The sequence below is a fragment of the Erpetoichthys calabaricus genome, chromosome 17, assembly GCF_900747795.2.
Source record: "Erpetoichthys calabaricus chromosome 17, fErpCal1.3, whole genome shotgun sequence".
Lineage (NCBI taxonomy): Eukaryota > Metazoa > Chordata > Cladistia > Polypteriformes > Polypteridae > Erpetoichthys > Erpetoichthys calabaricus.
The window spans coordinates 81,394,767-81,422,454 of NC_041410.2; the positions used below are offsets into that span (position 1 = coordinate 81,394,767).

Here is a 27,688-nt window from a genome sequence, read left to right on the forward strand (position 1 = left end):
ATTTTTTTTATAAACTTTTCTTTCTTCATCTTATGAAGCACTTTGAGCTACATCATTTGTATGAAAACGTGCTATACAAATAAATGTTGTTATTGTTGTTCCTGCCACTACCCTATCTGTTTATCTGGGCTTGGGACTGGCATCAAGTTGGGCTGATTTGGCCCCCTTGTGGTTAGATTATTTTTAAATCAGCAGTAACATGACATTTACAACTACAAATGGTAAGCAGCATATAAAAAATATATAATTTTCGGGTGAAATATTCCTTTAAGGCAGGGGTGCCCAACTCCAGTCCTGGAGGGTCGCAGTGGCTGCAGGTTTTCATTCTAACCCTTTTCTTAATTAGTGACCTGTTTTTGGTGCTAATTAACTTCTTTTGAATTCATTTTATTTGACTTGCTCTTGAAGACTCAGACCCCTCAATTGCTTCTTTTTCCTTAATTAGCAGCCAAAGAATAATGAGGTACAAAATGAGCCAAAACAGGACCAGCAAACTGTGACCATCATACAATAGCTGAAAATAAAGAAAGGTGAAGGTCTCAGGAATGCTGATCTGCTCTTAGAAAAGAGAAAATCCACAATTTCAGAAATGTCTGCTATTGCACAATGAGAGCAGCAACAAGCCATGAAATTAAAGAATGGGTTTACAGTTAGGTCCATAAATATTTGGACAGAGACAACTTTTTACAGTGAGGTGAACAAAACGATTGCATAAAAATGTGAGGCAACTAAAGCATTTTTTGAACACAATCCCTTCATTTCAGGGTCTCAAAAGTAATTGGACAATTGACTCAAAGGCTATTTCATGGGCAGGTGTGGGCAAGTCCGTCGTTATGTCATTATCAATGAAGCAGATAAAAGGCCTGGAGTTGATTTGAGGTGTGGTGCTTGCATGTGGAAGATTTTGCTGTGAACAGACAACATGCGGTCAAAGGAGCTCTCCATGCAGGTGGAAGAAGCCATCCTTAAGCTGCGGAAACAGAAAAAACACATCTGAGAAATTACTACAATATTATGAGTGGCAAAATCTAGAGTTTGGTACATCCTGAGAAAGAAAGCAAGCACTGGTGAACTCAGCAACGCAAAAGACCTGGACGTCCACAGAAGACAACAGTGGTGAATGATCACAGAATCATTTCCATGGTGAAGAGAAACCCTTCACAACAGCCAACCAAGTGAACAACACTCTCCAGGGGGTAGGCGTATCGATATCCAAGTCTACCATAAAGAGAAGACTGCATGAAAGTAAATACAGAGGGTGCACTGCAAGGTCCAAGTAAACCGTTTTTCCATTTTATGAATTAAAAATTTCACACATGTTGGGCACAACTTGCAGTGGAAGTTCTATGTGGCTTTCTATTATAGTACTATCTTTCTATCTATCTATCCATTTTCCAACCCGCTGAATCTGAACACAGGGGGTCTGCTGGAGCCAATCCCAGCCAACACAGGGCGCAAGGCAGGGAACCAATCCCAGGCAGGGTGCCAACCCACCACAGGACACACACACACCCACACACCAAGCACACACTAGGGCCAATTTAAAATCTCCAATCGACCTAACCTGCATGTCTTTGGACTATGGGAGGAAACCCACGCAGACACGGGGAGAACATGCAAACTCCACGCAGGGAGGACCGGGGAAGCGAACCCAGATCTCCTAACTGCGAGGCAGCAGCGCTACTACTGTGCCACTGTGCCGCCCCTATGATATGATAAATGTATTTCTTATTATTTTATATAACCCCTTAAGATAAAATGTTATAGTTATAGCATAACCATTGTTCAATAGTACTACGTTTCCTGTTTTGTACCCAGCTGGATCATAAAAAAAAAATTAAATCTTCGTCCTTTTTGTTCAAAACAGGATAAATCTGGACAGGATCTAGTACATCTCCTACAAATGAGAATAAAAAATAATACATTTAAAAAGTCAGGTACACCCTAAGCTAACAGGACTATTATTTATTGCATCAATTATTTGTGGTCATTTAAGGCAGGGGTTCTCAATGTTGGTCCTGTGGACCCCCTGTGGCTGCAGGCTTTTGTTCCAACTAGCCTCAGTTTTTAATCGGACTCCTGGGATAATTACGTGAACTGTTATTTCCCAGATTCCCTGTTTTGGGAACAATATAGAAATTAGAAAACTAAGTAAAAAAATATTAAAATGCACTAAGTAGTTATATGGGAATAATTGATGTTTTTTTCTTTTTAACAATATTTTCATCTTAATTTTCTTTCTGTTTTTCTAAGTGTTCTAATTATTTAATCAATCCATTATTTACTAATTTGAGGGTCTGACACTAAAGTAGTTGCAGCCTTTAATGATTCAGTGCTGCTTGCCTGGGTGTCTGCTCTGCTCGTTTTTAATTGTCGTTATGAAGGGAGCAAACTGCACAGAGAAAGGACAAAATATAAAGAAAGACAGTGAAGCATTTAAATCCATAGCAAAAACAGAAATATTTGTAAGTTTCTTATAAATGTAAAAATCATGCTGCTGTGCTTTTCTGAATGTAGAATAAGAGAATAGAAAAAGAAATACCAGCTGATTAAATGAGATCAGTGTTATCAGGTATTCTCACTGATTAGGAATCTGGTTGGAACAAAAACCTGCAGCCACGGTGTGCCCCCAGGACCAGGTCTGAGAACCCCTGATTTAAGATATCAACGTTTGCCATGTCCCGTTAACAACTAGGTGTAACCAATCATGTTAAAAGTTTTAAATTATGTAATGAATTCCTTTTGTGAGTAGTGACCTAATCAATGAATTGTATAAATATAGCGCAGAGGACACTTTTTTCTTTGTAACATGTTACTAATAAGATATGCAGTTGTTGCCTCTTGCGAGATTTAGATAAACAATAATGATTGACGCTTTCTCCTGTCTGTGTTTTATTGCTTAAATCAGGGCATTCCTGTGTGGTTGTGTCTGTTTCAAACTCTTTTCTTCCCCAATTAAAAGTTAGAGAGGCAGACACATTGGTCAATTTATTATGGTAGGCTCTGAGATGACTGATGAGCTGTACAAGAAAATAAAAAAGGATGAGTGTACAATAGTTTATTGCATTATACTTAAGTCACTGAATAAAATTTGGTATGTGACAGAAAATATACCAATTCTATTTATTATCAAGTAATAAGAGAGGCAGAAAAGACTATTAACACTTACTGAGCCGTGAGAGCAGATGGGATTTCCTTGAAGTTTTCTGTGCTGTTTTCAAAATGCTCGTACAACTGGTGAACTTGCTTCCGGAGGTAAGCCTGAAACAGATGGTTTACATTCACACTGTCAAATATCTACTGCCATTACTGAACTTCCTTAATGCAGTCTGGAGTCATAGTTACATTTAGTTTTTGAAAAAGACTGCCTTTTATTAATTTGCTTGTTCAGTTTTTGGAGCATTACTTGTTTTTTTAGCTTTTTTTCCAAAAATTTTATATGCCTGAAAACCTTATTTGTTTTTATGAACTGTTTTGTATGGAATACCATTTGTGCTGAAATTAAATAATAAAATGACAGTTATGAAATAAATAATGCCATGCAAAAGTATAGCAATATACAATAAATTGAGAAAAAATGTGTAAAAAAAAAAAAGTCACATTTTACTATTATTACAGGTTTTATTTCGTAAGGACCTCTTTTTGAAGACCGTTTTTATTTCACAACGGCAAATTTCTGAATGGCCCTTTTAATGCAAGTGCTATTTGCTCAGCTTGAGTCAGATTACCCTCCCCAACCCTAATCGTAACCACAGTGTAACCAGGCCTATCATTGACATATAATGTAAGGAGACAACCTCCTCAAGAACCTCCTCAACGAAGTGGAGATCTGGAGGTCTGCAGCTGGAGTCTGTTGGGGTCTCTTACAATGGTTTCATTACTTGTCAATCAAGGATAATGGGCGGAGCTTTTTCCAATAGGCAGATCCTTTGCAGTTGATTACTTTTATATGGTATAGGTGGTAGGCTACCAAAAATCTTTTAGGGCTACAGTAATCCCTCGCTATATCGCGCTTCGCCTTTCGCGGCTTCACTCTATCGCGGATTTTATATGTAAGCATATTTAAATATATATCGCAGATTTTTTGCTGGTTCACGGATTTCTGCGGACAATGGGTCTTTTAATTTCTGGTACATGCTTCCTCAGTTGGTTTGCCCAGTTGATTTCATACAAGGGACGCTATTGGCAGATGGCTGAGAAGCTACCCAGCTTACTTTTCTCTCTCTCTCTTGCGCTGACTTTCTCTGCTCCTGACGGAGGGGGTGTGAGCTGCCGCCTTCAACAGCTTTGTGCCGCGGTGCTTCGCATACTTACAAGCCAAACAGCCCTATTGATTTGTTTGCTTTTCTCTGTCTCTCTGACATCTGCTCCTGATGCGCACTCCTTTGAAGAGGAAGATATGTTTGCATTCATTTAATTGTGAGACGGAACAGTCATCTCTGTCTTGTCATGGAGCACAGTTTAAACTTTTGAAAAAGAGACATATGTTTGTTTGCAGTGTTTGAATAACGTTCCTGTCTCTCTACAACCTCCTGTGTTTCTGTGCAAATATGTGACCCAAGCATGACAATATAAAAATAACCATATAAACATATGGTTTCTACTTCGCAGATTTTCACCTTTCGTGGGGGGTCTGGAACGCAACCCCCGCGATGGAGGAGGGATTACTGTACTTATACTTTTCTCACAAACTGGAAAAAAATCAAGACAGTATTATTTGTGATAGCTAGTTTTGTGAACAAAATATATGGCGCTAATTTAACATATTGTAACTGTTAAGCAATGTCAATGTCAATTTATTTATATAGCACATTTAAAACAACATAGTAATGCTGTGGCCAAAGTGCTGTACAACAATAGAATAAAAGAAAAACAAAACAATTAACATAAAAAACATAAATAGAAATAAAATATATGAACATAAAATAAGATACATAATAAATAGAAGTGATGTTATATAATCACAAAGAGGAAAACATCAGTATTACTGAAGGTCACGGAATGCAAGTGAATAGAAATGAGTCTTTAATCTTGTTTTGAAAAGTTCAATTGTAGACGACTCCTTTATGTAATGAGGTAAAGAGCTCCACAGGCGAGGCGCAGCAGCTGCAAAATCCCTGTCTGTCCCCATTAGTTTTACACTTGGTACGAGGGACAACAAGAGACAACTGACCAGAAGATCTAAGCACTCTAGATGGCTGATGTAAAACACACAGTTCTGATAAATAGGCAGGAGCAAGTCCATGTAAAGATTTAAAAACTAGCAGCAAGATTTTAAAATCGATTCGAAAACTGACAGGCAGCCAGTGTAAAGAAGCTAATATTGGAGAAACAGAGTCATACTTTCTTGATCCCAACCAGAAAGCGAGCGGCAGCATTCTGGACCAACTGTAACCTACGTATCAGGGATTTGCTAATCCCAGAATACAGCGAGTTGCAGTAATCGAGGCGAGAAAAAATAAAAGCATGAGTAGCTATCTCAAGATACCTAGAAGATAAAAAAAGGCTTTATCTTACCTAATAGACGAAGCTGGGAAAAGCAACTCTTGACTACAGAACTTGTTTCTCAAAAGAGAAGTTACTATCAAAGGTAACACCAAGATTGCGAACTTGAGGTTTGGAAAAGACAGAGAAAGAGCCAAGAAGTCCAAGACCAATTTGGGCTTTAGCCGATGGACCCACTATAAGCACCTCCATTTTATTTTGATTTAGATCAAGAAAATTATTAGCAGTCCAGGATCTTAGTTCAGACAGACAGTTGTGCAGTTGATTTGTTGCAGAGTTGCAGACAGGAATATAAACCTGAGTATCATCAGCATAGCAGTGAAAAGAAATGTTAAATTTCCTAAAAATCGCTCCAATATGTTGAAGGTATATAGAGAATAAAATAGGGCCCAAAATGGATCCCAGAGGAACACCATATAACAATGGGTGCATTTATCCATCCATCCATCCATTTTCCAACCCGCTGAATCCAAACACAGGGTCACGGGGGTCTGCTGGAGCCAATCCCAGCCAACACAGAGCACAAGGCAGGAACCAATCCCGGGCAGGGTGCCAACCCACCTCAGGGTGCATTTATCAAACAATAATAAAATGAACAATCAAATCCTAAAGACCTCATTGTTTACAATGTTACAATCCACAGGAAATGCCTGGTGAAAGAAGACTTGCTGCCAGTCGCACTCTGTTCCCCTCCTTAACGTTACAGTGCCGGTGTAGCTGTGATCGTCCTTTCACCGTTGCTATGTGTCTCTCCCTCTTTCACGCTTGATTAGCTTCTTCAATTAGCTCTTTCAGTAGGTGGCATGGTAGTGCTGTGGTTAGTGTTGTTGCCCCAGAGCACCAGGTTTCAACCCCTGGCCCTGTGGCTACCTGGATGGAGTGGAAAGTCTGTGTCTCTGTTGTTGTTTTTCATTTCTCCTGCTTTTCCAATTTTCCTCCCACCTCTCAAAGAAATGCACTTTCGATTGAAAAGTCACTTTAAATGTGTTCATTGTGACCACATGCATGAGTGTACTCTCCCTTCTCCAGGACCCTAAAAAGGAGCAAGTGGGTCTGAAAATGAATGCATATCACATGTAAATGTTGAAATAGATAAAAATGAGATGCGCTAACCGACTAAGACAACTTGAAATCTAAGTAATCAACGTGGACCTCGGTGTTAATGTATGCAGTGCACCATGCAATGTATATCTCTCTCTATAATATGCTGTTTGTAATGAGATTTGTAAAAGCAGTGCTAATGTTGGTGATGCGCAATTTGTTGAAATGACAAATACAATGCATTTTATTACTAAAATGCTTGTGATGTGCCATTTTTTGAAATGACAGAGACACAGCAACTGGAAAGACACACAGACACGTAGCCTTTTATTAAGGTGAATATGTACACACCTGCATTGGTCCATAAACCTCTGAGCGATCAAACATAAGAAAGAAATGCTTCAGATTTGCCAGGGCTGAAATCCATGGTATGTATTCGGTGTCTTTAGAGAGATACCTGGTGGTGTTGAGGGCCAGTGTGATTGGGATATATTCTGCCCTTTGAAAATAAACACAAAGAAGAAGAGACATTAAAAAGGGTCTACCTGTTAACTATTGCAAAACATGGTGTATATATCTCTGAAGTATTATCTTTGTGCTCTTTTTTTCACGTGTATTTTTGGTTTTGATGCTCTGGCTCTTTCGCCCACGATTATTGCCAATTGTACTGGGCTTCGGTTTAATTTTGCTTTTTATCTTTTTTTGTTTAGTTTTATTTTTTTATGTGCATCTCCTGGTTTTTATTCAAGTTTGTCTGCCAGTTTGCTGATGTTTTATTTAAGAATATTCAAAACACCCTGATTTCTTATTCCTCATAGCTGCATTGTACTTCTAGGTGAGCACTCATTGGTTGTCAGCATATACACAAGTCCGTCCCTAAAATTTAAGACAAAATCAAATCTGCCTGATTTAGTCCAGATAAGTCACAAACTGGTTTGACTGAAATTTCCGACTAGGCGAACGACAGTCACAGGATTATGATTAAGATTATGTAAGGGAATTCAGTGGCTGAAAATCCTTGCAAAAATCATATAATGTGAAGGGGAGCTTTACATATTCAAACAACTTTGTCTACTGTGAAACACAAATTCTTGGAAGTTGTTTGTCATTGAACAACACAGAGCAGCAAACACAGAATACTTTCGTAACTTTAAGTTGGAGATTGAAAGAGAGAGCTTTACATATTTCAATTAAATTAATAATGATTCAACTTACTTAAGTGGTTAATAGGAATGGCATTTCCGTATTACCCCAAACCAATCTGTCACATGCCCTCTAGAATCATGGGGGAGCAACTTGGTTCTTCACAAAAGATTGCATTTTACTTTCTTTCTGCCATCATGTCCTATTCTTCTGCCTGTAGACCATGTAGAACACCTATTACATTTGCACTACATTTGCAGCAGTGATACTGCACATGAAAAGGCTCCATGTTATTCTTTTCTGTGGTCTCCTAGTCCACTGCACTGTGCCACCCATCACAAGGGGGAGAACAACTTGGATTGCACAAAATATACCTATAAAAATGTCTGCACAAGGTTAAAAGGTTAATTTTATGATCCATCCACGTTATCAATCTTCAGTGTTCATTGGAGAGTCATAAAGAGCACGATTAGCTCCAACAAAGAATCCAAACCTAGAAAGGATGACAATCCACTGCAGGTCACAGATATGGATACATCCATCCTCATTCACAATGGACCCATTCTGAATTTCCAATCAGCTTCATTTGTACAATTACCAGCCCAAATGCCTGAAGAGATTTTTTTCTCAGTGCTATATAGAGCACTGAGTGGTCCAGCCACTCGGGTCCCCAACAATGAGGATCTTACGAGCTGGATCACTCTCGGGGAAATGGGCCACATGGCCATAGTGCCGTAACTGACACTCCCTCACAATGCAGGTAATACGCCTTATTCGGGACTCCATGAGCAACCGCTCATTTGACACAAAGTCAAACCAATGGTACCCAAGGATTTTCTGGAGAGACAGTACCAAAGGAGTCCAGTCTTCGTCTCAGGTCACTGGATAGCGTCCATGTCTCGTTACCATATAGCAAGACAGGAAGAACCAGGACTCTAAAGACTTGGACCTTCGTCCTTTTGCATAGATATTGGGAGCTCCACAAAATCTTTTCCAGCAACCTCATGACCCCCGATACTCTCCCAATCCGTCTACCAACTTCATAGGAAGAGTCACCAGAGACATGAATGTCACTGCCAAGGAAAGTAAACCTCTCGACAAGGTCAACACTCTCTCCGCAAACAGACACACTGCTGATGGCTGTGCCCAAGAGGTCATTAAAGGCCTGGCTCTTGGTTTTTATCCAGGACACTCGCAAGCCCAGACACTCAGATTCCTTACTCAGTCTCTTGAACCTCCATTGACTCCGTGAAGATCAAAGCATCATCAGCAAAGTCAAGATCCTTGAACCTTTCTTCACCAACAGATGCCCCACAGCCGCTGGACCCCACATCCATGCCCAACACCCAGTCCATACAAGCATTGAACAGAGTAGGAGCAAGAACACACCACTGACGAACCCCAGAATCAACTGGAAAAACACAGAGGTTCTGCCCCCACTCTGGGCGGAGTGGTGGCTCTGAGGCTAAGGATCTGCGCTGGTATCCCGAAGGTTGCCGGTTCGAATCCCCGTCAGTGCCAAAAAGTGATCCTACTCTGCTGGGCCCTTGAGCAAGGCCCTTAACCTGTAATTGCTCCAGGGGGCGCTGTACAATGGCTGACCCTGCGCTCTGACCCCAAGGGGGTATGCGAAAAAAAAAAAAAACCTAACAAACACTGTTGTAAGTCGCTCTGGATAAGAGCGTCTGCTAAATGATGTAAATGTAAATGTAAATGCTCAGCACTCACAGTACCAGTGTACAGGCCAGCCATGATATCCAGCAACCTCGAGGGGATCCCGCAAACCCTCAGGATGTCCCACAGGGCAGCTCGATCAACTGAGTTGAACGCTTTATGAAAATCAACAACCTACCTTTTAATGATGTAGATATGCTATACCAGACCATCGTAGGGCACAAATGGTCAAATAATATCGATTGTAAGTTTGGCCAGACTAGCATTATATAACAGCAAACAGTTTGGTTACCATTTTGACATTCCTTGAAATTTGTGCATGCATCTGTGATATGTGTGTTTCCAGTCTCGGGTTACTCATGTGAATCTGTCCTCAACTAGATTATTACAAAAATGCCAAAATTGTATCTGTTGATATCCTATATTCTACCCACACACTGTTGTCTGGTGTATCAATGAGCCCAAAGCTGCATGCATTACCTGCTATAACAGAATTTGGAATCTTTAATACCGATTGAGTTGGCTCATGGATATCAGACAAATCCACACCCTGGCTGATCATTTGTCTTTGGGTGGCCGGGTGGTTGTAGATTTTCCAGCACACTCAGTAATAGCGTTGTTTAGTACACTCATCGCTAAAGTAAACACAGCTAGTGGTAGGGTTTCCACTCGCCACTGGAGAACCACCAAATTTTTCAGTGCCAATATCCGACTCTTGTGTATTTTGCACTTCTGTTTGTTTCCTTTCGCCAGTAAGACTTAAAGTAACATCCAACAAAGAAACAAAGTTCACGTTTCTCTCCAACAACACACAGCCCAACAATAAATTGTGATGGGACAAATGAGTTCATTTTGAGCGACATTTTTCAATGAATCATTCAAATCAATTCAGCGGACCTCAGCGAGGGCACTAAATGACATCAGCAAGTTACTAGTTGATAGCTGCCTGTTTTGAATGGCTGTGATTGACAACATTTTACATCCATTTTATGTCTTTTTTTAAACCTTGTTATACAGAATTACGCTATTTGATTCCCATCCATATATGAACTTTGCAAGTACTTTTTTAAAAAATTAATGAATTTTTCTAGTCATACAGCTAACACTGGTGATTTTGCTGTGTAAGGCTATGTTCACATTAGCAGGCTGAAGTAATTCAAATCTAATTTGTTTGCCTTAATGTGATATAAATGTGATGTTTAAAGGACTGTTTGGAAATATAAATCGGATCTTTTCAAATCAGATTTGAGTCGCTTTGAGATCATATATTCACACATTCATGTCACATGGCCATGAGTCAATTACATATCCTAAGTTATCATACACTATGGCTTGTGCAGATCCATAGCTGACAAAAGTAAAGTTTGCACAAGATGAGTACCCAAACAGCTTACTGATCTGCACAAGCCAATATCCTTTGGTGAAATTCAGCAGGTTTCACTCCTTCTGCCCAAAGAAATCTTGTCATAGCTCATTGTGTAACAATAGTGCAATCCCCACATGTTCATCTGACTTTGGCGTCAAATAGACTAAAGGTGGAGTGCTGCACCATGCATGTTTGAACTATCCATAACCCACAGTGAACGCATTGTATTGCATTAACTTCTTTCTGTTGTGTTAAGCAAATCATTTTCAGATTGCCTTTACTTTTTCATTTAGGGCGAAAATTTTATACTGTTACAGCTTCTATTAATTATAAACTTACTTAACATTCGTTTCAAGATTAAAGCAAAGTTTAGGTATCGCTACCATAAATTTTTTAGCCCTGCTCAATCTGTTTTGGAGTTGCAGAAGATCGGAGTCAATCCTATCATCATTTGGGGAGAAGGCTTTAAATCAGCTATGAACAAAATACAGGGACCACTCACTGATGCACAGACCTGCACTGAGGCTGTTTAAAATCACCAGGGGCCTCATGCATAACGCAGTGCGTAGAATTCACACTAAAACATGGCGTACAGACAAAAAAATGCAGTTGCATAAATCTGTGCGTTCGCCAATTTCCACGTTCTTCCACTACATAAATCCTGGTCAGCGTGAAAAGTAACGCATGTGCATGTGCCTGCTGTATGCAAGGGATTGAGCTAGTGTGAAAATGTGCATGGCTTTACTCCAAGTTTAGTTTTTATACATTGCGATGTGAGAGTGGAAACGGGCGTACGCAGTATTTTTGTGCGTACACACCGTTTATAAATGAGGCCCCAGGCCATCTGACACATGCACATCTTTGTGGATTTTGGGAGAAAACCAGAGTATCTCATGGAAGGTCCAAGCAGACACAAGGAGAACACATACAGTGAACTCCACAAAGTATTCAAACCTAAGATTATGAGTTTGTGAAGCTGTAGTGCTAACCACCTCACCATCATGCCAATGACAGAAAAATGACAGTAGTACTTTTTGAAGTAATTTCTTTTTATTTTCTGCCCACCACAATATTGTTTTGAGTTAATAGGGAGGATTAAGGCTAATTTTAGGATAATGTTAGTTTCTAAAGATGATGCTAGCTAGATGTATTCTCTTTGGTGGTAAAACAGGTATATCCTGCTGAATACTGGAAACTTGAAGAAATGCACTAGCTTAGATGGAATCTAATTTTTTTTAATAATTTTTTACACAATTATGCATGCAGTAAAGAGTACTCTAAGACTGTGTGAAAATCTGTCATGTTAACAGCATCTCACATTTGACTACATTTCCAAGAAAAGATAAATAAGAAGTTGCAGATTAAAAAAATAATTATCTCTCCACATGGAAAAGATTGTTGAATCTAACAAAGTTCTCTCTCGTCTCTGCAGGCCGAATTGGAAAAGTACATTCAAGTTCTGAGTGTGATCTAGACAAAAAAACTTTTAAGAGGCTTACTGTGCAAGACTGAAGGCATCGCTGATGATCTGAGCTCTATTATTTATAGGAATGATCTGAAAACAGAAGGAGAAAAGCTTCATGTAAAAATGTACTCATGCTTAAAAACTGTCACAACTATCACCTTTGGGTTGTTCACAAGTTACAGTGACCTTTTACGATCCATAAAGCCTCACCACCAGGTAATGAACAAACAAGCACAAAAGCCTCACAATAGTGCTTGGAAAGAAAAGAAACTCTAATTCTGGATTGTGCAGTTCCCTTGACCAATAATTTAATTGAAATGGCACTAAGAGGAATCTGTACACCATATCTGGGTGATGTTACCCCCACTGAGAAACAACAGGGGTGTTTCTACATGTTTACACAAATAGAATTGACCACAGGAACCTTTTATTACTAAGTTTTATTACTAATTTCTTCATTGTGTTTGTAGAAATATGCATGTAAAGTTTCTCCCTGCATCATTCTTTTAGTTCAGATCAAATCCATGTGTGCAGCCATGGATGGCCTTATACAGAATGGTTCATTTCTTTATATGGTTGTGAGAAATGAGAGGAGCGTTTGATCTGATTGGTATCTTGCTGTGGTGATCCATCCATCTCTACACATTCTATACACTAGAGCCGAAATGACACAACACAGATTTTGAGTACAAATCTACTGAAAACAGACCCACTCAGTAAGCGCAAAGCCATTTTGCTGATAATATTTTACATTTCTTTCAGGGACTCCAGCCTAAAAAATAAACACCGAAATTTACACATGGCAAAATGCTGAGGTGCATTCAGGGACTTGGTTAACCATCTAGAAATTTGGAGTGTTTTAATTTTCATTTACCTACTTTATCATAGACTGAGATATCACATTTTTGTTTAGTAATTATTTCTATTATAATGTTTCATATTAAAAATAAGAGTAATAATGACTTATTTTCACAGAGTGATTCTAATAGTATTTTATAGTAATATAGTTGAAAAGCAAGCTTGTGAAATTTTAGCTCAAGTGATGTAAAAACTGCATTAACTGATGTGCTATTGTTAGCAGGGCCAGCGTGAGTGAAGAGGCGACAAGGTCATCAGCCCGGGTGGCACCCTTGGTCTGGGTAGCATTTTTATGCAGAATAACTATTATGAAATAATACGAAAAATGAGAGTTGTACGGGTAAGACTTTATTAGTCCCCAGGGAGAAATCCGGCTTTTTACAGAAGCTATTTAGATAGATAGATAGATAGATAGATAGATAGATAGATAGATAGATAGATAGATAGATAGATAGATAGATAGATAGATAGATAGATAGATAGATAGATAGATAGATAGATAGATAGATAGATAGATAGTGTGAACACATACCAGAATGACGAAAAAAGAAGAAAATTAAATAGAAAAAAAACTTCTGACTTGACAGTAAAGTATGAGTTACATACTAACCTTGAGAGTTGCATGCATATCAAGTGCCTAATTTATATACTACCTTAAAAAATATTTTCACTTTAAAGGTTTGAAAATTTGTCATAAGGCAGTTTGTCACCGCTTCGAAGCACAGGGAGCCTCTGTGTCTCAAAACAGTGCATGTGCATTTCAAAGCTGCATGTCAGTGCATCAGGCTGGCATTCATTTTCCCGATTTTCACATATTGCATTGTGCATGTATTAATTATGTCATTTTTTTAAACTGTGTTAAGTTCTGGAATGTCATTGAGGTGTCAGTCACAGGTACAGGTACAATGTCTATTACATGTCTCTCAAGTTTACATCACCCATGTTTAGTTAAAAATGGCAGCCGCCCATTACCTTGTGAGACAATTTGAAACTACCAAGGTATTTAGAGAAGTGCACAGGAGGAGGCCGAGTTTTGTTTTGCATTCAGTTTTGCAACTGCAAAACTCAATAAAAGTATATATTTCAGTTTAGCAGAATTAGTGTCATTAGTGCCTCTTGGGATCTATCTTACTGATTTTAAATTAGTCCTTTTTATTTCTTCACTGTTATGTTATTTATGTATTATTTTGTCCATCTTTCCAAGGATATGTTGTATTGTAAGTGGAATGAGTGTATCAACTCATGGCTAATAAGGATAATACTGTATATGGGACGGGTGGCAGAAGTGTGTCTCACCTCAGGTGACATTATTTAACGCACCAACCATATTTGTTGGTTGTGGGGTATCTAAGCCTAATTGTAGTTCATATTTCTATATAATTTTTGAAGTAAGTACCTGCAGGAGAGTTATAATATATGTTGAAGTCTGCTGCCAAGCAGACATCAGCATTCTGATTGCTAGTGACTTCAACCAGGGAAATTTGGATGGAACAAAATTCTAATGACATATTCCTGTTGGGGACACAACAAGATGGACCTGCAGTATTCCAATGTTAAATCCTTTAAATGCAAACTTGTGGTATTGACCATCTATCTATCTGTCTATCTATCTGCATGTCTGCCTGCCTGTCTGTCTGTCTGTCTTTTCAAAAATGGAGAATATTTAAAAGAATAGTACACACTTATGAATATTTTTGTGAGAACTATATTTTTGTTATATTACAACAAGGGTCTATTCTCTGGCTTGTATTTATTTTCTATATATATATGTTGTTTTCATTAACTATGAATCATTATTTTCCATGTTCCTTTGTGATATCTATTGATTTTGTTTGTTATTCAATAATTTTGTGCTGTCCCACCCTGTTTTCATGATTGAAGGGCTGCCCTTAGCCTTTAATGACTAAGAGTGGATCCTTCAGTGGTCCATTGTTGTTCCTTAGTATTGCTTATTCTGTTTTGTGGGTGCTGTCATTTGGATCGTGTATTGGAACTTGTTAGCTGTAGATCTTTCAGGCAAACCCTTTCACCCTTTTGTCATTTTTGTTCTTTTTGTTATATCCTGTATTTGTAAAGATTACTTGTGGATTTGTTCTTCCTAGCTAAAGGTTTTCATGTTTCCCTTACCTAGGAGGGCATTTACGTATATATTTTGGTTTGTTTTGAGACATGTAAAGAAATATTTTGAACGGTGAATGCCTGGGACCCCTTTGGCCTAAGTAGGTCGAAGCCTCCTATTGGAGTTGGGAGGTCATACTGCTTGGAGTGTGGCTTATTCCAGGCAGACTGGGAAGATTTAGCCTAGCTTCTGAAATCCATAGGAAACTTCACACCCTTTTTGTTATGGTAGTGCACTCAAATCATAAACATTTACTTCCCAAATAAGTACATCAACCAGCTGCATGGTAGGTGTGGTGCTGCACACTGACATCATTAAGCCAGGGGCTAGTGACCAGACAATAACCCAGACACCTGATGATAAGACACTCAGTGGCTCCCTGTGGAGGTCAGCTGAGAGCTTCATTACGTGCATCAAGCCTCAGAATTTTGTTAATTGCTCGGGTTTGGTCTATGCCAAAAATGACTTGGACTCCAGCACTTACTGAATGGTCCCTTTGTAATTGTGAAAGAAGTCTCTCCCAGTTCTGCATGTCATAGTTAACTCTGTAGTATCCAGTGACGTTGATGTTTGCCAGCACCCACTCGGCTCCAGTCACCTTAAGTTCAGGCTTTGTTTCTATATTACCAAGAAAAGAAAAATAATTAGTTGATGAAACTGAACCCAACAGCAAGATAGTGTTATTAATTTCATATATGAAGAAAATGATTATGAAATAAAACTTTGCATTTCATTTTATATTTACAGGGTGGCATAAAGACACTGTAGTCAGCTCTGCTCCATCACATCTCCAAAAGTTTGCATTTAAATCCCTGTAGTAAGCAGTGAACATTAATGATATTCAGCACAGTATGTAAGTATGGTCTAAGTATTGAATACGCTTTGCACCTGTTGTGGGAAAAAAACATTTCTCCATCTTCAAAGAAGGCATTAATGGACACCGGATGAGAACACAGAACATTTCTTTATTAGCACGAAGTTATGGAAAAATGTCTCAGTAGATGGAATGAGCAATTAATTAAACAATTAATCTGTTTTTATACTTTTTTTCTAATTACAAGTCAAGTCAAGTTGGGGAGCATGCACTGGTACAGTACGTTGCCGCACCCACTACACAACAAAACAACTCGGGAGCCCGGTTTGCAACCCCCCAGGCAACCCCCCAGTCCCACTCTCCGGAAATGACCCTCTATCTGCCGCAGCCAGGTGTTACGTGAGCAACCCCTTTGCCTGGTCCAGCCACTCGGGTCCCCAACAATGAGGATCTTACGAGGCGGATCACCCTCGGGGAAACACACCACATGCCTGTAGTACCGTAACTGATGCTCCCTCACAATGCAGGTAATGTGCCTCATTTGGGACTCCATGAGCAATCGCTCATTCGACATGAAGTCAAACCAATGGTACCCAAGGATTTTCCAGAGACACAGTACCAAAGGAGTCCAGTCTTCGTCTCGGGTCACTGGATAGCGTCCATGTCTCGCAACCATATAGCAAGACAGGAAGAACCAGGACTCGATCAACTGAGTCGAACGCTTTGCGAAAATCGACAAAGGCTGCAAAGAAACTCTGCCGATATTCACGTTTGCACTCCATGAGAACCCTCAATGCTAGGATGCGGTCGATGGTAGACTTCTTAGGCGGAAAACCAGACTGCTCTGGTCGCTGGTAGGTGAGCAAGTGATCACGGATCCTATTGAGGACGACCCTAGTAAGGACCTTACCTGGCACCGAGAGCAGTGTTATCCCCCTGTAGTTGCTGCAATCCAGGCTATCACCCTTCCCTTTCCAGATAGGGACGACAAGTCCCATTTTCCAGTCAGTGGGGATGATGCCAGTCTCCCAAATGGAAGCAAAGATTGCTTGCAATGCCAGGAGGACTGCCTTACTACCACCCTGGAGAAGTTCAACCCGGATACCACAGGTTCCTGCAGCCTCCCCCTGCCCCACCTCAGCTGGCTCACCACCTGTGCAATCTCAGTGAGATTGGGTGGATCACAGCCAATTGGAGGATCAGCCTCAAGAACCGTGGACCCAGAGATGTCCAACGTCCTAGTCGGAGGATCAGCTTTGAACAGCTGCTCAAAGTAGACAGTCCAGCGGGTCACAACTGCAGTGTCATCCGTAAGGACCGTTCCATCAGCCGACCTGACTGCGACTCTCCGAGGAACAGATTCAGATGTGCGTAATGCTTCTATTCCTCTGTAAGCAGGACGTGGGTCGCTAGACCACAGATGGTGTGTCACTTGCTCACAGATTCCTCTAACAAACGGCTCCTTATCTGCCCTCAGAGCCCTCGCAGCCGTCCCTCTCAGTTCCCGGTACAGACCAGAGATGCCATTGAGCCGTGCTCTGCGACTTCTCTCAATGATATCCAGGGTGCCCTGCGAGATGAAACACCTCCTTCTGGGAACACCGGTAACACCAACACAACCCTCAGCAACCTTTAGGGTCTTATCACGGAAAGTCTCCCACGTCACATTAGGATCGGCAGTCGTACCCAAATCTGAAAGTTCCTCACACAAACTGTGTGCTAACTCATTAGAAACAGCCTGGTCTTGGAGTCTGGCCACGTCCAGGCTCATTTCCCTAGTAGGTGGTAACCTACTGAACCTAAGCTGCATCCTAAGAGTAGCAACAACAAGTCTGTGGTTAGAATTCACAAACTGGGCACTTCTGTAGACCCTGCAGTTTTGCAAGAGCCTCCAACGTCTGCCCACGAGGATGTGATCGATCTCCTTCACCGCACCATCAATATTGGAGTACCAAGTCCAACGATATGGTTCAGGGCGCTGGAACCAGGATCCAGCGATTTGTAGTCCCTGAGCTTTTGCAAAGTCAAGGAACATGGAGTCACTTTCACCACCGTCACCAGACCCATTGGGACCAAGACAATCCTCATAGCTAGCCCTGTCAGTGCTAGTGGCTGCATTGAAGTCACCCATGACTAGAGGAGTGTCACCTCGTGGGCACCCATCAACCACCGAGCGAAGCTGCAAATAGAATGTCTCCCTCACTGAGACATCACTCACCGCGGTTGGAGCACACACTGAGACAACAGACAAGGCACCCAGAGAGTGCCGTAATTTGAGTCTCATTATACGCTCATTGAAAGGAGTGACATCCGACACCATCGGAAGAAGCTAATCCGCTACAGCAACAGCAACTCCCCGAGTATGACAGCCATCAGACTGACCAGACCAAAAAAAGGCGTATTCACCTACAGAGATCTGGCCAGTCTCCGGTCTGCACACCTTGGGATTAATAAAGTATCTATCTATCTATCTATCTATCTATCTATCTATCTATCTATCTATCTATCTATCTATCTATCTATCTATCTATCTATCTATCTATCTATCTATCTATCTATCTATCTATCTATCTATCTATCTATCTATCTAAAGTGCTGCCACTGAAAAGCAGAGTTTACGCAGCTCCTCCGACAGCAGAGGAAGATGATCATCTTGCCGGAGAGACAAGACGTTCCATGCGCCCACCCGTATGGGCCACCTCAAATTGGGCCCCGAGTGCTGCCGTGCAGTGGGCGATGCCTCAGCATCTCACCAGTTCCGATCCCCAACAGACCTGACCCTATTGGCTCTCCAACGGTTTAGACTCTTCCAGGGATGGGGCTCCGAAGGGCTTTCCCCCATCTCCTTCATGATGCAAGCAGCCTTCCTATGGGTGGCTGCAGCAGAGCTAATCCTGCGGAGAGCAAAAAGGAGTCCTTTCTGTAGTCTCGGAGCTTTGTGAAGTTTTTTTTACGGTGGCTGGAGTGCCAATCCTACCACCAACCCCCATGATTTCCCTGCAAGTTGGAGGGCCGCTTGCAGGGCCGGATGCATTTTAACGTCATACCCAGGACAATTTCTAATTACATGACCTTATCTAATACATCATGTCATCTGACTCTTAATTTACAGAACTTTATTACCAACTAATGCTGCCAGTAATTTCTGACTCTTGTCGACTCTCCCATTATTCTGAACACCGCTTCATTAAGAGGGGTGTTTGGGGGATTCTCTTAATTCTCTTTGCACCTCTTCTTAAGAGGGACATATAGGCTTTCCCATCAGTTTATTCCTGCTTTCTGGAGGGTTGTTTGTTACTCGTTTACGTGATTCTAACCTTGGGAAATGTTGCTGGTGGCTTCTCTAAGACTAGGCAGAGACCTCAGGTGCTTCCAGCTTTAAGCTACATTTGGTTAAGACTTGAGTTACATTTAATCCTTTTTCTTGTGTTTGAAATTTTTATACACTCCTATAAATATCCAGATTATTAAATATTATTCTTTCATATACATGTTTTAATTTATTATTATTATTTATTCTTTGTTTTCATTTTCATTTCTTCTTGGTCTCTGTATGGAGAAAGATGTATAGAAAAGGAATGGCAATGCCCCAAGTTAGACACTGATTTATTGTACCAAAACAATATTATCCTAAAGTTACAACAAGTATCTTGGGTCTCTGACAGAGTCTTGTTGTGGATTTGAATGCTGAAAGATTCTTTAATATACAAAAGTATAAATATATTATTATTGATTTGAGTTATTGTTGTGGTTATTTTGTTGCTCTTGTGGGTTCGAGGAAGCACTGTAAATAGAATGATCTTTCCATAGGGTGATTCCCAGAATTGAACCTGGTCCACTTGTACTGGACACAATCTTACTGCTAATCTCTGTTTGCTAGTATGTGTGTGTGTCTTTCTCTGGGCAATGTGTTTTCCTCCTACATCCCACACAGGCAAGTCTAAGCACTCTCGGCATACGGCCATTAGTAGATGACTGCCAGATATCACACCATTATGCCTTAAGACCTGAATGTTCATGGACTTAGGCCTGAGGCTGAAACTGGGCTACATGGCACCAGCAGAGCAGGCTTTAGATAGATACAAAGTACTTTATTTGTCTTTTTAGAGAAGCTCAATTTAAAGGTTTGTTTCGAGGTGGTGCCCATTACGGCAGCAGTTATATTGTAGTGAGAGTAGTGAGAGTCATGTAGAGTGTTACCAGAAAACACATCATCAGTTTGCTGCCCTCCTTTATTCACTTACAACATACTGAAAATTTCACTTCTCATGCAATTTAGAGTAACATAACATTTGGAAAAGGGATGATGAACCAGTCGAATTTCAGTATGGCTAGTCATATAATACCAAATTACAAAAAAGAAAGTCAACTTATACTCAGGACAGTCAAGTTTTAAACCTACCTGACTTATTTAGGAGCCATCCTAGAGGCTGCAGAATGCCACTCTTCATCCAGCTGACTGGTATGTGCCAAGTGTAGCTGAAAGAAACGATACCAGTGAGGAGGCCAAATGTATTGTTATTTATTAATACCTTTTAAGGAATCAGTATCATCACCAGCAAGCTATCAAAAAGACTTTGTGTTGTAGATTGGGAAAAGTACAATGTGCTTCTTGTTAGCACATTTTGTAATTTTGTCAGGGTCACCATTTTCTTCTCAAGTGGGATTCTGTTAGAAAGTGTTGCCTTCGGTAATATCACATGACCAAACTGGATTTATTAAAGGCAGATATTTAGCTTCCAATATTTGACATCTTAATGTAATATATTCAACCAAAAAGTCAAACACCCCAGAGATATTATTATCGTTGGATGCAGAACAAAGCATTTGACATGGTTGAATGGAACTACCTTTTCATTATATTGGAGAAATTTGGGTTTGGCCCGAACATTTGTGCATGGATCAAATTACTGTATACCAGTCCAGAAGCTTCAGTTTGTATTAACAACATTAATTCAGACTACTTTAAACTAGAACGTGGTACCAGACAAGGATGCCCCTTGTCACCACTGCTTTTTGCAATCGCCATTGAGCCACTGGCAGTTCACAATCGAAATGTTTATGAGATAAAGGGGATTATCAGAGAAGTGCTTGAACAGAAAATTTCTCTATATACAGATGATATGGTACTGTAAATATCAGATCCACAAAATACTGTACCTGCAGTCCTAACAGCACCTACAGAATTTCAAAAGATTTCTGGTCTCAGAATTAATTTGAATAAAAGTGTGCTCTTTCCAGTGAATTCACAAGTGCACAATATTAGATTGGACACCTTCCCTTTAATCATCGCAGATCAGTTTAAATGCCTAGGGGTAAACATGACAAGTAAACATAAAGCTCTTTATCAACAAAATTTTGCCGTCTTTATGGAAAACATTAAGCAAGATTTGCATAAATGGTCAACCCTCCATCTCACTTTAGCTGGAAGAATTAACGTTGTTAAGATGAATATCCTTCCTAAGCTTCTTTTTTATTTCAAATCATCCCAATATACATAAATAAACAATTTTTTAAGCAATTAGATTCAACTATAACCTCATTTAATTGGAACTTAATACATCAACGTATCCAAAGAGCGACCCTACAAAGACCTAAGGCAGAAGGTGGCATGGTTCTACCCAACTTTCAATATTACTACTGGGCTGAAAATATAGGAGCTATAAAAACCTGAACATTGACACAAATAAATGAAGAGACACAAGCTTGGTATACAACAGAAATAAAATCCTGCAGTACTTCTTTATATTCCTTGCTTTGTATCCCAATAAGTACAACTCATCGCCAATATACTAACAACTGTGGGGAACAGCCCGGACACAGACAGGTAGACACGTTGGTTTCACCACACACACGTTTATTATACATATTTACAGTGCACAAACCCAGTGCCGCAGCACCAATCACCCCTTAAGTCCTTGGCCACACAACACAATGCCTTCAGTCTCTGGTCCGCCTCCACTCCTCTCCACCAAGCTTCGTCCACTTCCACCCGACTCTTGCCAATGACTGGAGGGAGGCGGCCCCTTTTATACACCCCGGATGGGCTCCAGGTGCTTCCCGACACTCTTCCACCGACACTCCCTTGTGTGGCAGAAGTGCCGGCTGCGCAACCGGAAGGACTCCGGGTGTCCCTGCTCCTCTTCCCCCCAGCACTTCCGGGTGTGGTGGAAGTGCTGAGGTCCAGGGCTCCCAAGGCATTGGGGCGCCCCCTGGTGGTGACCACATGCCCCTACAGGGTAGAGCTTCCATGCTCTGTACCCATGGCCCCCAAAGCAACCAGGGCGGTCGCCCCCTCGTGTTCTGGAGGAGACACAAAACCTCCTCTGGTCCTCCTGGGCATCCCAGACGTGCATGAACCCCAGCCAGGTGCCACACAACCTAATTGTACTTCACTCACTCAGAATATGGAACCAGTGTAGGAAGTATTTTAAGATAGAGAATCTTTTATCGGTGGCACTTCTGCACGAGAACCACCTTATTCCACCCTCTCACAACGTATGCAGTTTTTAATGTGTGGAAAACATTCTGGATTAAATCACTTAGAGATCTGTACATAGACGTTTTTGCATCCTACAAACAATTACACTCCAAATTTAACTTTCCAGCAACACATTTCTTTCACTGTCTTCAAATTAGAAACTTTGTTAAACAGAACATGCCCAATTTTCCTCACCTCTCACTTACCTCTATGCCGGAAAAAATATTGATCAGTCTTGAGGACTCAAACAGCATCTCCGTAATATATAAAAACATTTTACAGTCCCTCCCTTTCAAAGCTCCAAGAGTACAGTGGGAAAAGGATCTCTCACTTAACATCTCAAAAAAGGATTGGAAGGTAGCAATGCACAGAATTCACTCGAACTCCATATGCGCAAAGCATACAATTATTCAACTTAAAATTATATATCAAGCACATCTGTCTCATTTAAAATTGTTCAAAATGTTTCCTGGGCAAAATCCAACCTGTGAACGTTGCAATCAAGCTCTGGCCTCACTGGGTCACATGCTTTGGGCCTGCACCAAATTAACATCATTCTGGACCAAAATGTTTAAATGCCTTTCCCTCCTAACCCATTAACAGCTGTGTTTGGTGTCCTTCCAGATCGGCTTAAAGTGGAGAAGGACAAACAAACTGGAATTGCCTTTACTACACTACTGGCACGTAGACTTATCTTGCTCAACTGGAAGAATCCTAACTCTCCTATTCTAAGTCAGAGGATAACTGATGTTATATATCATTTGAAATGGGAAAAAATTAAATTCTCACTTAGAGGATCTGTGCAAAACGTTTTCAAAACCTGGCAGGATCTAATCAATAACATTTTAGAATAAGCCTTTTAATCGATGAAGCAGATTTTCTCCCCCATTTTTTAATTTTATTTATTTTTATTCATTAATCAATTTATCTATTTGATCTGCTGGCCTAGCTCTCTTTCTCATGGGTGGGGGTTGATTTGTTTCAAATCTAGTTTTGTAAAACTTGACTTGTTTGTATGGAATGTTATTTGATTTTGATAAAATCAATAAAATGCAAAAAACAAAAACAAAAGAAACTAGATGTATACCAACAAGTAAAATAAAGTCATGTAAAGTTTGTATACTCAAAGAAAAAGGTTAAGACACCCTCACTGAGCAAAATATTCCCTCCTTACGTGTATATATAAATTTATTGTTCTTAATCACTCTCCATATCTGCATTTTAATTGCCTTTGTTGAATGCCTTATACAATTCCTTTTTATAGCTAATAATCAAGAAAAGTTATGTTCAGAGGACATTTGACCTGCGAATGTTTATCTTCCTAAACCTATGAGTGCTGAATGTAATCACTAATGAAAGGCAATTATGTAAACGTAAATAATTCATCTACCCATGTATCTGCTAATCTGTCTATCCAGATCAAGGTCACAGGGCTCAGAGTCTTTTTGTTAATATCAAAGGGCTCACTCATGTATAAACCCACATAAACTCCATCACACTGGGTCAAATCAGGACTCCCCAGTTAACCTAAAATGAACGTCTTTTGGGCATGGCATCAAATTAGAATGTGTGGTGTGAGTACCATATGGTATGTGTTGGCATACCAACCTGGATGGATGATGGTTTCTGGCCATGATGGAACGTTGAGGATGTAATGATGTACTAACTGGGATAGGTGCTAGTTCTTTACCAGGATTGAGGACCTGCTCAGAAGAACAGAAGGTGTATGCAGACTGGGATTATGTGTTCCCTCAAGTACATATGGTGGCGGCATCCCACTGGAACTACTATACGAATACCCACAGGGCAAGTTGGGAATTGCAGTCCTGTGGGACAGTCCTGTCAGGGTTCCTGGGGCCACCAGATGGAGTCTACTGGGGAGCTTTGTCCCTTCTTTGAGGGATTCCACAAGACCCAGAAGTGCTTCCAAGGTGCTGTGCTGTGGCACTGGAAGTACTCCCAGGTGCACCATAAACGGTAGTGTTCTCCTATGTCATCAGAGCCAGGAGGAGGTAGATGAGATTACGTCGTAGGTGTGGAAGGAGGAAACAGAAAGCCTGTCATTGTATTGTTTTAATTGGGATGAAATTTGGAAGTCTGTAATAGGTATTGTTTTCAATAAGCCATCTTGTATTTGAACCCAGAATTATGCCATCTAATTGTGTCTCGGGGTTTGGGGTGCAGATACGTCTCATGGTGGTCAGAGTGGAGAAAACTCACTCAGAATGCGCAGTTACAAAAGGCCAGTGACTGGAGTTTGAACAAAAGATTCAGGACTTGTAAGGCAGCAGCACTTTCACCATGCTACCCATAACATTTAACCACAATTTGTCTAAAGAAGAGAATGCTGTTTTACCTGCCTTTATGTTCTTTTGGTACATTTCGGCTAAACTCCAAGTTTATCTATTCATTTTTAGACCCCTTCACTTTTATTCTAAATCATGGTGTTCTAAAACATACCTCAATACTGATGAGGTGGAGCATGTTTTATTAAATGAGATCCTGCATGACCCCAAACCCACCAGCTTTGTGACCTACTTATATTCAGATGTCCTTCTGACAATGGCCTTTTGATCCAGGAGAAAATGTTTCTGGGAGATTTCCCCACTTGTAGTGTTGAATGTAACCAGGGGAAAGCCCATCTGCCTTGTCCAGCGGTTCATGATGTCGCTAATCGATGTGGGGAGCTGGATGCTTTGCTGTTCATTTACTGCCTGAAGTGAGAAGAAATCTCATTTAGCATCACATTCATGACAGATGCTAGCCAGCAGATTGCCTGTTAACTTTTTAGCCTTCAATAAATTGAGAAGAAACAGTTTTCCGATCCTATAGATTAATGTGTGGGAAGGATTATGTATTCTCTGAAGGCATTCTAATCATAATCTACAGCACAAATGCATGATATCCATATTGATTATTAACTCTAATTCATACATATAAAGGTGTGTTCTAGATATATGAGGGAACTTCAGGGTTCTGGTGCCCCTTGTGCCGACTATTTGCCCTTCATTCTACTGAGGGCATTGATCATCTTCTCTTGATTTAGTATATATTACCTGTTGCAGATGATTCCAAAGGTCCAGGTAGACAGTATTTCTAAATTGGAAGGCCTTCAAGTAAGACTGCAAAGGAAAAACACAAACCTTACTGAAGAGGTTGACGTCAGATTTCAAAATCTTTGGGCAAATTTGTTTGCAACTAGTCATGTCAAAACCCCATACACTTTTGCAAAGCTGAGAACAAAATTAGTTTCACGTTAGTTTCACTTCTCTGTTTACCTATGTCTTTTCCTAGAACTGTGCATGTAATACATGTAATTTGCATGGCAGCAAAGTCAATTATATTTATGTCTCTTGTTCACATAACTGCAGAGAAGTGCAGTGTGTATTAAAAATATGTTATGCTGCATATTTTCCACACCAAAATACATCACCCGCACATTACTGTGTTTTTCTTATTAAAACTATACATTTCCCCATTACTTTTCAACTACCTTATCCTGGTTGAGAATATGAACATTTCATGCAACATTCATCTTCGAGTGTTATTTTCTGTTTACAATGTATTTTTAGGATTGTAATGGCCAAGATTGCCTCCATAATTGGCAAAGTGGGCATCGTAGTACCAGAACAACTACAGCACATGGCTGACGGTTCAACAAAATGTCTTTGTATGACAGAAAATGAGTGATTTTTTTTTTCATTAGAGATTCCTATTTAAATACTAAATGGCTGACAGACCATTCAAAGTTAATGCATGAACATGCTTTCAGATGGGAATTAAATACTTTTCTTGTTCTGCCAATTTTGCAGGAATCCAAACGTCATTTATTTTGCAAATTTTTCCTGTGAACATTCAATTTTGCACACATCATTTCACTCATCACTACACTCAACTAAAAGGACAAGAATTGTAAAAAATTATTTTACAGCTTTTCATAAGCATACATAAACAATAATTATGGGTGTTCAAAACAAACCTTTAAAAACTGAACAGATATGTTCACTATTTAATGATCTCCTCCAAGTGCCCGTCTGGCTGCACAAGTACCTCTCATTTCAGCTCACTTCTCATTTTCTGCCCACACTATAAGGTGGCTCATCTGTCAACCTCAGTGTCTCTTCTCGTAAGTCATCAAAGCCTTGGTCTTCTCACACACACACACACACACACACACACACACACACACACGCACACACACACACACACACACACACACACCAGCTGAAACTTCCGCACAAACACAGTTTCTGGTGACACGTCTCTTTTCCTCATAAATCATGTCGCCCTCTGTGCCACTACAATTCCTGATTCTCTCTACATGTAAAGACTTTTCCTGAATCCCCTTTCATTTCATTTAGAAATATTCTTTTATATGTAACTTTCCTGTAAAAGTTTCAAGTATTTGTCTTCTAACATGCATAAAAATCAAGATATGCATCTAGGAATGTACAGCATCTAGTGAATTTGTCATATAGAAATATTTATGAAAGCACTTAAAATGTTTGTAACCCAATACAGAAACCTATCCCTGATCCACCCTACTGAATATTTACTATGTGTGTTTTTTAACCAAATTTGTATAACCATCTTGGTCCTTTAAGCTTAATAGGAAAGAGCACAAACTCACGCTGAGTCCTTTCCTGAAGAGGTCTTCTGTTAAAAAACTGGAGAGCATTCTCAGCACCGCAGCTCCCTGTTCAGAAGACAAATTCAAACCATGATACAGTATTGGTCAAACTGAAAGTTATTTAAAGTTACTTAAACATCAGTTTCCAAGACACGATAGGTGGAAGCCCTCAAAAACACAAAAAAGACAAACTAAAAATGGCATACGTATTACCAAAATAGACTACCAATAAGGAGAACTGAAAGTACAAATAAGTAATAACCCAAACATCAAACCTGCTGCCACTGGGCCTAACTAAGTTGTTTTTTACCCACTTATCCATTGGTTTAGCTTACCCACTGTGACATGTTAGGGGTGTAATAGCACACCAGACACAACATCACAGTCTCAAGATCCTGGTTAAAATAAATATAATTAAACAGGCTTCCTGTCACTTTCATTAAACAATTAGATTTCTATTTTCTTCTCTTTCTTTCTCAAATCTTCCCAGGTGGGCTTTACTCTCTTCCACCCAACATGAACCTGCCTGGGTGAAGCAGAATGGCTCCTTTAACATAAAGCCCAGGAGTACTTCTGGTGCCAGGACATCGCC

The 27,688-nt window shown here is 40.1% G+C and overlaps 1 protein-coding gene across 1 annotated transcript in view; it reads right to left on the reverse strand.

Annotated features, from left to right (window-relative positions):
* LOC114667806 (aminopeptidase N-like) overlaps positions 1–27,688 on the reverse strand; it is a 95,064-nt gene that overhangs the window by 22,730 nt on the left and 44,646 nt on the right. Inside the window, exons 8-15 of the mRNA XM_028823279.2 lie at positions 27,097–27,162; positions 25,523–25,588; positions 25,005–25,180; positions 20,388–20,464; positions 15,656–15,789; positions 12,229–12,284; positions 6,898–7,045; positions 3,170–3,261 (exon numbers count right to left, since the gene is read on the reverse strand). Of these exons, the coding sequence (XP_028679112.2) occupies positions 3,170–3,261; positions 6,898–7,045; positions 12,229–12,284; positions 15,656–15,789; positions 20,388–20,464; positions 25,005–25,180; positions 25,523–25,588; positions 27,097–27,162 (815 nt within the window). The remainder of the gene's footprint in view (positions 1–3,169; positions 3,262–6,897; positions 7,046–12,228; positions 12,285–15,655; positions 15,790–20,387; positions 20,465–25,004; positions 25,181–25,522; positions 25,589–27,096; positions 27,163–27,688) is intronic.